This window comes from Antechinus flavipes, chromosome 2 (assembly GCF_016432865.1).
Source record: "Antechinus flavipes isolate AdamAnt ecotype Samford, QLD, Australia chromosome 2, AdamAnt_v2, whole genome shotgun sequence".
In the NCBI taxonomy this organism is placed as follows: Eukaryota; Metazoa; Chordata; class Mammalia; order Dasyuromorphia; family Dasyuridae; genus Antechinus; species Antechinus flavipes.
Genome location: NC_067399.1, coordinates 450,649,398 through 450,665,006, shown reverse-complemented (window position 1 = coordinate 450,665,006; position 15,609 = coordinate 450,649,398). Strand labels below are relative to the sequence as shown.

The window sequence follows — 15,609 nt, the reverse complement described above, 5'->3', positions numbered from 1 at the left end:
CCTCAAATCTCATCTCACATGATGATTGTTTCTGGCCACCCTCCCCAAACGTTTTAGCAGAAAGACTGATGGAAAGCCCAAGAAGCCCATTAAACTTTGACTGTGTGATTGTCCATCTGGTCTTGTTTCTGTTGCTATCACTGGAATGCTTAAAGATCTCTGTGGTGGTTCAGAGATATATAAGCAATTATGGAATTCTAGATCCGGAGCTAGAAAGATCTTATTAGTCTTCTGGTCTAACCCTCTCATTTTTTAGGGGAGAAAACAGACTCATAGAGATAAACGTCTTGTCTAACATCACACAGCAAGTCACAAAACTATGAGACAATTTGTAGACTCAATTTATTATTCACTAGCTCTGCATCTAAGTAGCTAGTTTCAGAAATAGCTAGGATTTATCTACTCCTTCAAGGCTTGCTCAATGCTTTACATAACCTTACTTGATTCTTAGAACAGTCCAGTGAGTTAGGTATTATTGTGTTCATTTTATGATGAGAAAACAGAGATTGAAGTGCTTGGAGGGCATTCAGGGGTAGGGATCATAGATCTCTCAAGATCCAACTTCCTGACTCTAATTCCTATGCTCTATCCACCAAATCACCCGGTTGCTCTTGTAATTTCCCAGCATTTTTCCTTCCTTGCTGTCTGAGCTCCAGGCTCTCCTTACAGTGAATTGTTTATCTTTTTATTTTATTTTTTGCAGACACTAGGGAATTTCTTGAAGCCAAGATGGCTATAATTACAAAGTTAGCTCTTGACTAGTTTCTTTTCTGTATCCATTTTTCCATCTAGCTATCCTGAGTCCTATTTATTCTTATTTTCCTACGATACACACTCAGTGCAGTATAGGGGGCAGGATGTCTGGGTTCACAGTGTAGATCTAACATTCTGTAATTCTCTTTCCCTGCTCCCTGCTAATTCTGTCCTGAGGGTAAAAGACACAGCTGTTCTTGATGGCCTTTTTTGGGGAAATTGAAGAGACATTTCTATTCATATCTGCTACCTCCTTGTTTATACAAATCACACAGACATAAGACCTCCTATTTGCTGTTAATATACTGGCTATGAGCATGTGATTTCCCAGTATGTCAGGGTTCTAAGCTGCCTTGGAAGCAGATGAAACTGAAATTTGCATTGTCACTTATTATTTATATGAATGGACAAGTAATTTTGCTTTTCTTAGCCTCAGTTTCCCAATCTATAAAATCAGAAATTGGACTGGAGGACCACATCGTCTTCTTGCTCAGCCCTTGGGAGCCTGGGAATGGCTGAGCAGCTCCTGAGAAGGAGATGGAGCTCTGAGAGGAGACTGATCCCAAACTAGCCATGACTTAGCTAAGATCTGCCCTGTTCCCTCAAACCCATCCCATCATTTAATACTAATGAAAGCCATGGTTCCCAGCATCTTATCTCTGCCTGGACTGGGAATAGGAGGAAGAGAGTCCTTGGATGTGCATTAGGAGACCTGGGCCCAAATCCTAGCTCTGCCAGTAATGCTGTGTGGCCTTTTACAAATGGCTTTTATTCTTTGAGACTCAGTTTCTTATTATCTTTATAGATAATCTGTACATGTCCCTCCTGTTCTGAGGTCTTTAAATCTGATGAGTCTAACGTATAATGGACCAGATAGGGCAGACGGCTGGTAGTCTGGGAGCAGGTTGGGAAGTGGGTTGCTTTGGATCTTTAGATCTTGCTTCTACTCCCTGGTGGAACAGAACTCTTAGCTGGCTGGACCAATAATAGCATAAAAAAGCAAGAGAATGTTGGGATAAGACCATGGGATGGAGCCTCTGGCCTCTTGTAACTGTTTCTCTGGGAATAGAGGGTAGAGTGATTTTAGAAAAAAGTTTGTGTTTGAAGGTGTGCATGGATCTTGGGGCTTGTGGGCCTGAATAATGTAAAACCTGGTCAACTTATCCTTTCTCCTGGATAATGGGGAATGGGCTCTGCATCTAAGAATTTTAGTCTACACATATGATCACTTCTGAAGGGCTTGGTAAAGATCTCCAAGAGTTGGTTTCCTGGGCTTTTAGTTAAATCATTATTTCAAGAAATACTCATGATTTGGTATCTAAATGGACTGTCTAAATTTTGCACTGGAATCCCAACTTCTGCACCCAACACCCTCCAACTCTCCCTACCCAATGACCCTCCTTGTACCTGGAGTGGAAACATCTGAATGGCATTTTCAGGCTGAAACATAAAAGCCCCCAGGAATGTCTCTTCTCTGCTTTGATCACTGATGCCCTTTGGAGGGAAGGATGACAGGGTGAAGAGCCAGGGTGTAGAGAGATGGGCATGTGAGCTTGGGTGTTTGCAATCTTATGGGAGCTAGAGAGGACCAGCTCTATAGAGACTTTGGTCTATCCAAAGTAATGCTGGCATTATACACATTGAATCCTGTTCTGTTTCATAGAATTTCAGAACTGGAAGGGATCTCAGAATCCATTCCAACCCCCTAACTGATGGAGAGTCCTCTCTGCAGAATTTCCAGATAAGTGGTAACATAGCTTCTACTTGAAGAACTCTTGTGATGGGGAACTCACTACCTCTCTCAATCCAACACATTCCACTTTTCGATAATATATGTTGTTAGGAAGTTTTTTCTTATCTTGAACTAAAATGGGATTCTATAACTTCTACCCATTGCTTCTAACTCTTCTCTGGGGCAATGTAGAACAAGTCTAATCTTTTTCCACAGGGCAACCTTTATGTATCTGAAGACAACTATCATGTCCTTCCCCCAATTCCACAGTGCTTCTCCAGGCTAAGTATTTATTATAGTTCTTTCAGGAGATGTATGTATGTATAGCCTTTAGTTCTCTTAGCACCTTGGTCATCTTCCTTTGAACATATATTGTCAATGATGCTCCTACAATGATATCTTATTAAAGATTATTATTAATTATATATTTTTAAGAGAGGAGGGCAGCAGGACTGTTCCCTCCCTCTGAATCCCATGATTCTATTAATTCAGTCTAGTATTGTATTAATACTAATGGACATTAACAATTTTGTCTGTCACATACTCCTTCATAGTGAATTTATGATCCACTAAAAATCTCTTTTAACGCTCCTGCATCAAAGGTCAAGGGTAACCCTGATTTAAAAAAAATTTCCTCATGTCTGCATATGCTTTAGAGTCTGTCAAATATTTTCCCATCTATCATCTCATTTGATCCTTATAGTATCTTTGTAAGAGAGGTGCAGATATTTTCTGCATTTTGCAGAGGAGAAAGCAGGATCAAAGAGGAAAATGACTTATCCAAAGTCAGGCAGCTAGGAAACATCCTGAGAGCTTGCCCTCAGCTCTATGACTCACAGGCCATACTGCTGTGAGTAACACTTTGCCTGTTCTCTTGAGGAATGCATTGATATAGACATGGGAGGAATGAGGTTGTTTAACCAGGAGAAGAAGCCAAGATGTGATTTGAGGATTGTCTTCAACTACACAAAAATCCCTTGGAGACCCAGTCTGTGGAAATCAGACTAGGTTAGAACCATCACCAGCCCTGCCCCTGGTGTGTTGTTTCATCTGGGGCAAATTATTTCATTCCTCTTGGGCTCAGTTCCTTTTCTGTAAAATGAGGGATTTAGGTCTCTCTGATGTTCTGTGTTCTAGATGGGTAAAAGAATAATATTTTACACTTGAGAATTACGATCATCTGCAAAAACCCTGAGAAATAGAAATTGATTTTTTTTCTTTCTTAGAAAGTGAATCACTATTACAGGTCAGGAGCCGCCTGCCAGAAAGAGAGCTTATCAAAAATGCTAATTTTTGAGTTTCTAAGTTGAAGCAGTATCAGATCCGACAGCATTGTTATTGTGATTCTGGACTATTCCATCATCCCTTGCACTTGTGACTGCCCACTTATATTTTTCTTTGCTCTTTTTCAGAAGGAAGGCAGAGACAATGTCTTGAGCCCATGGGTACACTGCTTAGTGGTCTGGCCTCCTACAGCTGGATCAGCATAGAATAAATAGGCAGCTGTCTAGGTGGTATGATTTAACAGCTTTTCTAGGAAGGTCCCCCACCTTAAAAAATAATTTACTGCTTGTTCTAATGGTAAAAATTGGATTCTTTGGAATTAAATATTTCACTTTCCCTGAAGTCCTTAAAAAAAATTGAATATTTCTGGAGTTCACACATTAAGGTACCTAATAATTAAGTTTGAACATAGATGTCTCCTCTATGACAAAAAAGACTGAGTTACCCAAGAACACTGGGAAAGTAAGTACTTGAAATAGGGAAAAGGGCTGTTTTCACTATTCTTTTAAGGATCAGTCTACACCCCCTGAAGCGTTCCATCTTCCTAACCTCTCACTGACACTTGTTCTAGCGATAGCAAAGAGCTTCTGGGCACCAGGCAGGCAAGGGACCTAACAGGACAACCAGAGCTGGTACTTTTCCAGCCTTTTCCTTAGGCCCAGTCTTGCCCTCCCCAGCCTTTTCTTCAGGCCCAGTCCTCCCCCTTCCCCATGCCCTTTGTCTGTCTCTAGACTGATCACTCACATAGACGACAAAGTCCTTGGGGGCCGTATCCAAGTTGCCTGACAGGGAAATCGTTTTGGGGATGTGCTGAATAGTAATATTGGTGAGGAAGATCTTCCTGGCCAGGCGGATGACAACTTGCCCACGGTCTCCCCTGAATGCCCAGCAGTTGCCAGGGGTCACGTTGGGCTGGAGGGAGAACAGGCACATGAACATTTGGTCAGCTCCCTCATCCTGGCTTATCCCTCGTGGGAACTGCTGCTGTGGAGTCCCCATAGTGGAACTCTGGCCACCCTTGCACATGGTGGGGATGGAAGGAGCAGGAAGCAAAAACTGGGAATGGCTGACTGTCTGTCTCTATGATGTTACCAACACAGAGTCTAGTCGAGCTACAGATCTGAATGTCAGAGCGAGGTGGGAGCAGAGTGTACCCATGCTGTGCTCAAGGGGGAAGCTTCAAGCAGGACCGTTTCAGACAAACCGCTCTTTCAGAGCAATCTGGAAGTGGGTTCTGCTTTAGGGTGGGCTCCTCTAACTGGAAATCTTTACTGCCCCTATTGTGTGCAGTTTTTAAGACTGAAAGGACCTTAAAGACCTTGTATGGGTAGACTATGAGCTATTAATTTCTCTGTGTGTGTGTGTGTGTGTGTGTGTGTGTGTGTGTGTGTTAGACACCTTTTGACAACCTAGTGAAATTTCAGGTTCCACTGACTGCCCTAATCATCCATATGCTGGGACCCCTAAAAAGGGACTGACCAGAATCCCTGCAGGGCAAAGTATAGTGGACAGAGCTGGGTTTGGCGTGAAGAAGACTTATATTCAAATGCTGTGTGATCCTGGGCAAGTCATTTAATCTCTTTTTGCCTCAGTTCCTCAAATGTAAAGTCAGTAGAATAATACCAAGGTCCTAGGTAGTTGTGGGTATCAAATGAAGTAATATTTGAAAAGTGGTTCATACATAGCAGATGCTTAATAAATATTTGTTTCCTTCCTTTCTTTTCAACTAGTGGATGAGTCTAAAGGGATTTGTGGTGATCTCAATAAGGAAGGTAGCTGACTGCCTCATTTGATAATGATGAGACTGAGACTCAGTCAATAAGCATGTCAGGTGGGATCCAGACTCAAGTTTCCTGACTCCAGCTAGAGATTTACCTTATTATGTAGGACGATGAGTGAAGAGAGCAGCTTGTACCAATCACCACTAGAGCCTTGAGGCGTCTGACCTTTTCACTGAGGGAAAGGGCTTCCCCATTGACTAAGTTGGAGCTATTCAAAATTACCCAATTCCCCAGTCAGATCCCTTGCAAGAGGTGTACATGTGCCAGTAAACGATTCTAACATACCTGTCACAGCTCCAGAATTGGCAGGGACGTCAGAGGCTATTGTAGTGCCTTCATTTTACAGATGAGAAAATTGGTTAATATTAACTATTAATGAGATTAAATGACTTGTTCACAGTCACACAGGTATTAAGTGTCATTTATGAGACTGGAATCCAAGTTCCCTTATTCCAGAATTCGTGTTTTTTCCACTATATCATGTGCTCCCCTCTTCACCTCTCCTAGATCATTGAGTTTGAGAGTAAACTCCCATCTGGGCAAAGAGAGAGAATATCACAACTGAACTCAATCCAGAAGCCAGACAGAGTCAGGAGGTAGAGATGCTCAGAAATGCTATTTTTTTCTTTTGGAAAAAGTTTATTTTTATTTTTTTACAGTGTCCTCACTTCCCAACGACTCTTTTCCTTCATTCCCTTCCCAGTGATTCAGTTTGGTGAAACAAATCAGCTTAGCCATGCCTGAAAGAGTATGCCTTATTCTATACCTTCTCTCTGCTGAGAGGGAGAAGGCATGTTTTATGATCAGTTATCAGAAGTCAAAATTAATGATGGGGTCACTAATTAATAGATTAAGTGTTTGTTTGCTAAAGGCTGCTTTTTCTTTGTAAATCAAAAAATTTAAGAAAGTTTTATTGATTTAAATTTTTTTTTTACTGCTGTCACATTCCCTCCATGCAAAATATCTCTTTTAACACAGAAAATAAGTTTCAGCCAAATTATCTGTCTCTGTACCTATTTCTGCCAGTTCATGCAAAATTCTACCTTCATGGTCTTTTACTACTCTAAGATAAAAGGAAAGTGGGTTTCATTCTTGGTCCTCTGGGACAAAGATAAAAGGGTATTTTTTTCCTAATGAAATCTTTCTCTCTTTTATGTTGGCTAGGGTATGCCTCTTTCACTTCTTCTCTGTCACCTAAGTCAAGGAGAGGCAGAGCTGAGGCTGCAGAGGACAAATGGATCAGTACCAAAGAGATTCAAAACTTTGGAGCACCCCAGCAGGATTGAAGTTCTGGAATAGCGATAGCAATGCCAATTTACATTCCCATAGTATTTTATCATTTATCAAATACCTTTTTTTATGACAATTCTATGAAACAGGTAACTATAATAAAATAATAATGGTATAATAATAATATGAATGATAAAAATAATATTAGAGCTTTAAATAGGGCTTTTCAGTTGGCAAAGTGCTTTAAACACATCATCAAATGGACCTCAGAATAACCCTTAGAAGTAGCCACTTATATTATTCCCTAAATTTTATGGATTAAGCTCAGAGATGATGAGTCAAGGGGCAGGACTCCAATTTAACTCATTTCTAGCATTTTTTCTACCATGTCATCTTCTTTTGGGGAAGAGTAAAGCTTAGGATCGAGAATGGAAGTGAATTGCTTAAAGTTACATAGTACATGGTTCTAGCTACATGGCTTAGTGGTAGTGCCATGGGTCTGGAATCAGGAAGATCCATTTCCCTGAGTTCAAATCCAGTCTCAGACACTTACTAGCTGTGTGATTCTGGGCAAGTCACATAACCTTGTTTACTTCAGTTTCCTCATCTGTAAAATGAGCCGGAGAAGGAAATAGCCATTCCTGTGCCTTTACCAAGAAAACTTCAAATGGGGTGACAGGAGCCAAACAGAACTGAGACTCAGCAATACAGTGGATCTGTGGAAGAGTAGAGTCTTGGGCACAGGTCATCTGCAAAGCTGTTTCTCCACTGAGCCAGCATTTCTGACAGCCCTTTATGATCTCCAATTACTTCATGCCCATTTAGCTTCTTTCCTCAGGTAAAGTATAGCCCAATGGCGGCGAGGTGGGATATTAGACGTCTCTAACTCTTACAGTGACTTGTTCAGGATAAATAGTGGATACTCATTGATTATAAGTGAGGATTCTTGAAATAAAAATCACATCCTTCTTAGCACATCTACACTCTGCCTCTCCCTGGCATTTGGGGTTAAATGAATTGCCCCGGGGTCACATAGCTAGTGTTAAGTGTCTGAGGATGATGCACTTTCCACTGAGCCATTTAATCTAGCTGCCCAGGACATCTACAATCTCACCCTATAAATATGCATTATACATTGAGATTTTCCTAGAGATTGATTGATTTAAGAGGTTTAAAATCACTTCTTCATTGCGAGAGTATAAAGCAACCACAAGGACCTCTAGGGACACTCTTATTGACCGATGGATTATAATTAATAACTTAGGAAAAGAAGCTTCAATAAGTTGAATCAGCTCAAGGGGTCTTCAATTACCTACAATCTTTACTTACTGTGGTTTAAGCAAATCTTTTCATTTAAACTGAAAAAAAGACCATATATGCCAGTCCATCACTAGTAGGCATAGATTACTCTGCTGAGCCAGTGCAGGGCATTTGCTTAAGGACATATAGCTGAACACAGTGAATATCAGAGAGGATATCAGAGGCAGTTGTGATGTAGTGGAAAGGATGGGAGGGGGCAGGAATATAGATTTTAGTCCTGGTTTTGTTGAAGACTCAGTATAACCTTATGTAGTCACTTTCCTCTGGACCTTGGTTCTCTTCTAATTCTGTTCTTGATGATTCTAACAATTTTAGAATTTTATTGTTTTTGAGCTATGCAGGTATTGATTGCTAACTATGATAACATGTGAGAATGACATTTATTTAGATTTAATGAAGGCAAGAGGTACAAATTAATAGAATTCAAGATATGCCCTGAAGACCAGAGGATAATTAATATATTAAAATAATGGTGGGGAGTGGGTCAATAGAAGCTGGCTTCCTGGAGGTGACTTTTAAGCATTTCCTTTGTCCTAAGAAATTAGAGGGAATATTTGGAATAATCCTCTGGTAACAGAAGTAAAGTAAAAAAACCTAGTTTTTGTCTGCGCCATGTGCCCAGGTATTGGGGAGAACCAGGACTACCTCATTAATTCTGATGTAACTAATTCTTCTCCTAGTTTTAGAATAACAGATAAATGAGTGAAAGCATTGGATCCATTAAGGGAAGAGAGGAAGTGGGACCATTTTATTTTTGGAGTGTGCCCTTGTATTTCTACTCCTGATAAGCTGGGAACACAGCTAGCATAATTAAACAAAGAGAAGCAATGCTACCATTGTTGGTGTATTGAGAAAGGTCCCTGTATAATAGGAGGCAGGTAGAACTCATGTTGCAGCCAGACAGAATGGTTTGGAGTTTCCTGATATTCTCTCTTTTGCTTGGGTTGGTATGTTTTGCTGGGGTGTGAAATCTAGTCCAGGGAGAAGATTAGAAAAGTGTATTTTTCTCTGAATTTCTTGTATGGTATATCTGTAGCTATATTGCTGGACTGGCCTAAGGTCTGGGTATAGTTAGCATCATTTAAGAGTCGATTTTAGATAGGAACCCTTAACCCTGTGGGGTGTGTGTGTGTGTGTGTGTGTGTGTGTGTGAGAGAGAGAGATTCCTTTGGCAATCTAGTCAAGCTTATGCAACCCTTCTCAGAATGTTTTTTTAAATGCATAGAACAAAACACAGGGTTATGAAGGAAACCAATTATATTGAAATTCAGTTATCAAAATATAAAAAAAAGTTAAAAAGATCTTAGGTTAAAAATCCCTCAACTAAAATGATGCAAGTTCTGTTCTTCCTATTGCCCGAGACTTTAAAAGATCCCAAATGTAAAAACAAGTTGTTTAATTACCTATGATTCTGCCTTGAAGCCCCTGAGCAATTTTTTGTAATAAATGGCAAATCTTCATTCCATGATGGATGCCTGTGACATGATTGTTTCATGTCAAATGAACTAGTGTGCTCTCCCAAATCCACTTCATAAATCTACTTCATATGTCATTTAATGTGGCCACTGAATTCCCATAAAAAGGCATCTATAAGCTATTATTTAAAACAATGATGTAAGTAAGCTCTGTTTCAGTGGGGGCTGCAAGTCTGGTAAGTGTCATCTGAGGCTATTCTTTTTCTTCAAAGTGGGCTCACAAGGGCCTAGGAATAGGCACTAGGACCAGAGTTCATATCATCAACTGTTGGACAAAGTCACAATGGAATTCCAGGGAGTTCTAGCCCTACCTCCAGGATGACATCAGGTGGATGTGCATAGTTCCATAGTCGGAGCCAGCTCCAGTAAGATCTGGCTTTGTCACAACTGTAGGTGGCAGATGTATGTTCAAAATCAATGGTCCCTCCTGAAAACCAAAACCCAAACTCATTATTTACATAAAGTCTTTCATTTTGCAAAACACTTTTTTTTTTCTAATAACCATGTGAAGTAGTGAGAATTAGTCAATCAGCATTTATTAAGCACCTACTATGTGCAGGTACTGGATTGAGCATTGGGGATAGAAATTAAGTCAAAAATAGTCTCCACCCTTGAGGAAATAATAGTCTAAAGAGATTATTATTAATGAAAGTGCCACATTCCTATTTTATAGTTGAAGAAACAAGTTGAGAGGTTGTGATTTTTGCCTAGAATCCACCAAGTAAAAAATCTGGAACTTGAACTCAAATCCTCTGACTCCAAGAACCGCTAAATTGCACTACTCAATAGTAAGTAGCACCTGCAGACAAGATCTGCCCCTGCCAAGGACTGAACCCCTTTCTACTCTTGGCTTCTCATTTCAGACAGGAACTGTCTTTAGCTTTACTTGGAAACCTAAGGCCACCAGAACTATTAATTAATAAATCAATTATTAATTGCCTATTATCTTTGCTATTAATTATTTATTTATATTTAATTAATAATATTCTTGTGAAAACTTAGCCTCTGAGCAAGATCAAGAAAAGCCATAATGCTAGTTCCTCAAAAAATATTTCATTTCTCATTCACTTGCTTCATCTTCCTCTGTCACTGTAATCTTTGTTAAGGCCCCTTTCCCCTCATGGTTAAATTGTCTACCATTTTAAAATAAGGACAGGTCTAGATGGTCTATAAAGATTTCTTTCAGTATGAATATTCTACATGTGTGAGAAGGGAGTGTTTCTGTCTTGTCATTTCATCTTTGTGGGAATTTGATGATCTTAGAAATCTCCACAAAGGGACATAAAATTTCCAAGACAGAGAAAAGAGATTTCTGCACTGTCTTGACAAATTCAGGAAAGGAAGCTGCTAAAAGGTAAGTGAAAAATATGAGAGCTTAACTCCTTTTCAATTGTTCAAGAATGGACAGAAGCAGCTATACCCAAAGAAAGAACACTGGGAAATGAATGTAAACTGTTTGCATTTTTGTTTTTCTTCCTACGCTATTTTTACCTTCTGAATCCAATTCTCCCTGTGCAACAAGAGAACTGTTCGATTCTGCAAACATATATTGTATCTAGGATATACTGTGACATATTTAACATGTAAAGGACTGTTTGCCATCTGGGGGAAGGGGTGGAGGGAAGGAGGAGAAAAATCGGAACAGAAGTGAGTGCAAGGGATAATATTGTAAAAAATTACCCTGTCATGGGTTCTATCAATAAAAAGTTATTTAAAAAAATGAGATCTGTGCACTGAAATATAGGATTTGCTTCTTTTCATCCACCTGCTTCAATCATCTGGAGGACTGGGTACCCCAATGGGTACCACCATTCTTCATCATCACGTGTTGATGATATTGGATTGAAAATGAGGAGATACATGGGGTAGATTGGAATGGCCTACTTCAGAGATTGGTAGAAGAATGTTTCAATTCAAGGAAGTAGATAGAGTCAGACCTGGTACAAGTTGGCAAAGCTTTGTGAAAATACAGAGAATGGCTGAACAAGTTGTGGGGTATGGTTATGATGGAATATGACTGTACCATAAGAAATGATAAGCTCATTGATCTGAGAAAGGCATGGAAAGAGTAGCACAAAATGATGAAGAGTGAAGTGAGCAGAGCCAAGAGAACATTGTATGGAACGACAGCAGTATTGTTTTAAGAACAACTTTGAGTGACTGGGTCATTTTAACTATTATAAATGTACAAATTAAAAATAAAGAACAGATGAAAGAAGACTATCTGCATACATAGAAAGTACTGATAAATAGATGTACAGAATAATTTTACAGATATACATGCATATATATGTGTGTGTGTATACACATACACACAAACACCTATTTGTGTCTAATGTTGGGAAACAAAAGAGGAAAAAAAAGAAATTTACATGATAACTGTTGTATATTTGGAGGAAATAACAAATTGTAAATTGTAAATTTGAAGTTTCACATGTCATTATCTTTTTTTTTTGGGCACTGTTTTGTCCTGTAAATTGAAAATAAGATAAAATAAAAATTATAGGCATCAGTTGACACAGCTAATGATTATTGTGGGCAATTATTAAAAAAAGAGTAAAAATGTATAAGGAATGACACTGTGATCAAATTTAAAAAAATCCAATAAAACCTAACTTCAGAGTATCTTTTCCTTTATTGGGTTTAGAAGCAAAACAAATGGCCTTCCACTGTTTCATATTCTCAAATAGAAGAACCTAAAGAATACCTGCTGAGAAATGAACCTAAGAACAATTTATTTGAGCAGACAAAGGATTAGAGAAATAGAGAGGCTAGATGCAAGAATAGGGTTCCTACCACTCCCTGTAGTTATTTTGTAGAAAAACAAGTTGCTCAATCTCTTAATTCCTTGGTATGGAGTGACTTTTCTTGGGTAAACTGTCTTGTGTAATTTCTGAGCACTATTTTCCCAACAAAAGTGTCATCTTACTAAAGGTCAATAAGGAACTTAAGAATCAAATCATTATTGTTTCTGCCGGAAATGTGAGCTGAAATCATGGGTAATTGGTAGGCTTCTTTCAACTTCATCTTTCAGCCAACAAAGTACTTGTCACAAGTCTTTATAGCCATTCCATCTTCAGAGGTTCCAAAGTACAAGCTGATAGACAGTTGTGGATCTTGCCCAAAAGCTACCAAAAAAAGCATACCATCTGTGGCATTATTCCTGATAGATTTGTTTATATACCTTATAAAAAGCATAGGTTGATTTTGCTGAGATTTCTGCATATACTTCAGTGTTTTTAGAATGTTAATCAGTGTTTAAGAAACAAGTTGGAAGTGTCTTTGGAAAGTTACTTTTAGACTTTTTGATTCCCATCAAAGTCAATATTTCCTTGAGTAACTATTTGCTAATACCTTAAATAAGTAAATTGATTCTGATCAATACTGATGTTTCAAATGTTTTCTGGATGTGGATTCTCTAGAACCATGATACCCTGATGCCCATTTTCCTACTGACACCAGCAACCTCCCTAGAAACATGAGATTTACTCTAATGTATATCAAATATGGATAGTGGATAGTGAATTATTTAGTCATCCTTTCATAGGTTGTGTTTTCCTTGGCAGTTTCTCTTAGAATAATTTGAATATAATGATCACATGATATCCATTGTTCCAGCATCGTTCCTCAGTTCATATTTTCAACCTTTATCATCCTTTCTGCTTAAAGTTGTATGAATTCAAGTGGGATGGACCCCTAAACAATCAAGAGCCAGGTCTCTGACAGAGCCACTTTGCAATCCTCCTTTGAGTGAATCTATTACTCATGTAGTCTTCTAGACCAGAGCCATGGCAGAAAACTGTTCTGTCTCTTAAACTCTATTCTGCAGCAAAAAATCTGATAAACCAAATGAAAATTATGTGTAGTTACAGTAATATTGTCTTAAGAATGACTTTGAATCAACTTATATCCTATATAATGCACATGAACAATTCTAGCAGGAATAAGGCCACAGGTTTTATGCTATTCTTAGTGATATTTGGGCCAGTCACACTTGCCTTTTAGCTTTTGTTTTTGAATCTTAGAAGATGGAAAGACTATAAAGATGTGTGAACCATTTGTTGACTGAGAGATGAGTTGAAAGATGTCTACCAACTAGCCATGGACTTCAGTTCAGGAAAATTCTGACAGAAACAAATAGTGGTATGATTCTTGAGTTAAATGAATTGTTAAGACCTTTAACAGATGACACTCATTGAAAAACTGATGTTTAGGGAACACACAAGAGAGTTGACCCAAGGAAAGTTCCTCCATACCAAGTAATTGAGAGAATGAGTCTTATTTATCCACAAAATAACCCCAGAGTGTGTGAGGGATCTTATACAGATACTTCATTTCAACCACATATTCCTTGTGGGGAAGTTAATGGAACTTTCTGATAAGTAAGAAAAAAAATAATGGTCAGTCAACTAAGTGGATTAGGAGGAGAAGCCTATAAGTTGTAGACAGACTACCTGAGGCCCATGCGATTTCCTTAGGAAAAAAATCCCCTGTGTACTAAACATCTCTAATTTTGTTTAGACCTGGAGGGCAATTTGGTCTGCAGAAAGGTGCAGGATGAATCCCTGAACAATTTTTTTCTTACTTAGTACTTTAAGCATAGAGATCCCTAGGTTACAGAGACAATACATCATCATCATCAATCATAATGGTAATGATAACTAACATTTATGTGGCCAGACATGTATGTGCCAGATACTGTGCTAAGCTCTTTACAGATATCTCATTTGATTCTTACAACAGTGCTGGGAGGTGAATGTTGTTAGTATCCATAATGTTTGAGAATGAAAACCAGCTTTTTTACAAATTCAGTTTTGGAAATATAGACTGACAGTTATTGAGAGAATGAGGATATGAGAGAGAAAAGAGGGATGATTATGGAGGGCAATTTGCTGGAGAAGAAGGGAGTGGATAGTTTCAAAGGTGCATATAGAAGGGTGAAAGGCCATCTGTTCATCAGAGACTAAAGAGTGAATGGGGCGTTATGTCAAGGTGTGTGACATGCAGGAAAGGGAAGAAGAGGGAACATTACAAATGGACTTTATTTCCTCAGCAGAGGTTGAACTTCTCAGCAATGAGATATGGAGGATTACTTGGTATATCAGACTTGAGGAAAGAAGAGGTTTTAGAAAATTTAGTAGGGAATAGAATAGAAAATCTCTTGGGGAAGGGAGAAAGTACTGTATTGAGAGCCAATTTCAGATAAGATAATATAGAATTGTAATGGATCCAGAGCTTAGTCATCATGTTTGTATAACTTCTTCCAGTTCTCTTCAGCAGTCTATATGTAGGAGCAGAGGATACAGATGGTGGGAGGAATTCAGGACTGGGTTTTGGTAAGGTGGGAAAAGCAGTAGAATATGGGATGAGAGATTTCAGGGCAGAGGAAAACATAGCATTAACTTAGTTAACTAAAGGGGAGAGAGCAGTAATGAAGACCTGGAGAGCACTAAAGAGTGGAGAGACTGGAAGTCACTCAGAGGACAAAAAATAGACATAGGAGCAGTTAGATACATGGAAAATGAGAAATGAATTTTAGACCTTTTGATCACCTAAGTTAAACAGTTGTGGGTGATGGCAAGATAAAGGTTGTTACCAACTTAGTAAGGATATGTGGTGGAGTGGAGGAAGAATTAGAGCATTTTGAGGAAACATTAATATTTACATCTAAGTTCTGTAATAAAAAGAAAAAAGGAAAAGATGACTGTGATCCAAATACTGAACTCTAAGATAAATGGGAGAATGTATGATTATTGGGACTGGGTTTGGCGATTGATTTGGATTAAAAGACCTTCAAAGTATGAGGAGTTTGCTGAAGAGAGTTGCAGAGGAGAGTATGAAAATGGCAATGGGGAAAAGGGAATATTTTGCTTCCTATTCCAAGAATAGTGTATCAGGGCTTATTTGTAAGGCGTCCAAGAATAGATGTTCAGGGATACAATGCCAAATGGAAGCAATTAGATCTTTTTCAGTAATGGAAAATAGAAGGAACATGAGAGAGGTTAAAATGAAGGGAAATTTATTAATTATGGAA

At 38.7% G+C, this 15,609-nt stretch overlaps 1 protein-coding gene across 1 annotated transcript in view; it reads right to left on the bottom strand.

Moving 5' to 3' along the window:
* Positions 1-15,609, bottom strand: part of SUN5 (Sad1 and UNC84 domain containing 5) — a 43,633-nt gene that overhangs the window by 795 nt on the left and 27,229 nt on the right. The window contains exons 10-12 of the mRNA XM_051979368.1: positions 9,887-10,002; positions 4,514-4,681; positions 2,161-2,247 (exon numbers count right to left, since the gene is read on the bottom strand). Of these exons, the coding sequence (XP_051835328.1) occupies positions 2,161-2,247; positions 4,514-4,681; positions 9,887-10,002 (371 nt within the window). The remainder of the gene's footprint in view (positions 1-2,160; positions 2,248-4,513; positions 4,682-9,886; positions 10,003-15,609) is intronic.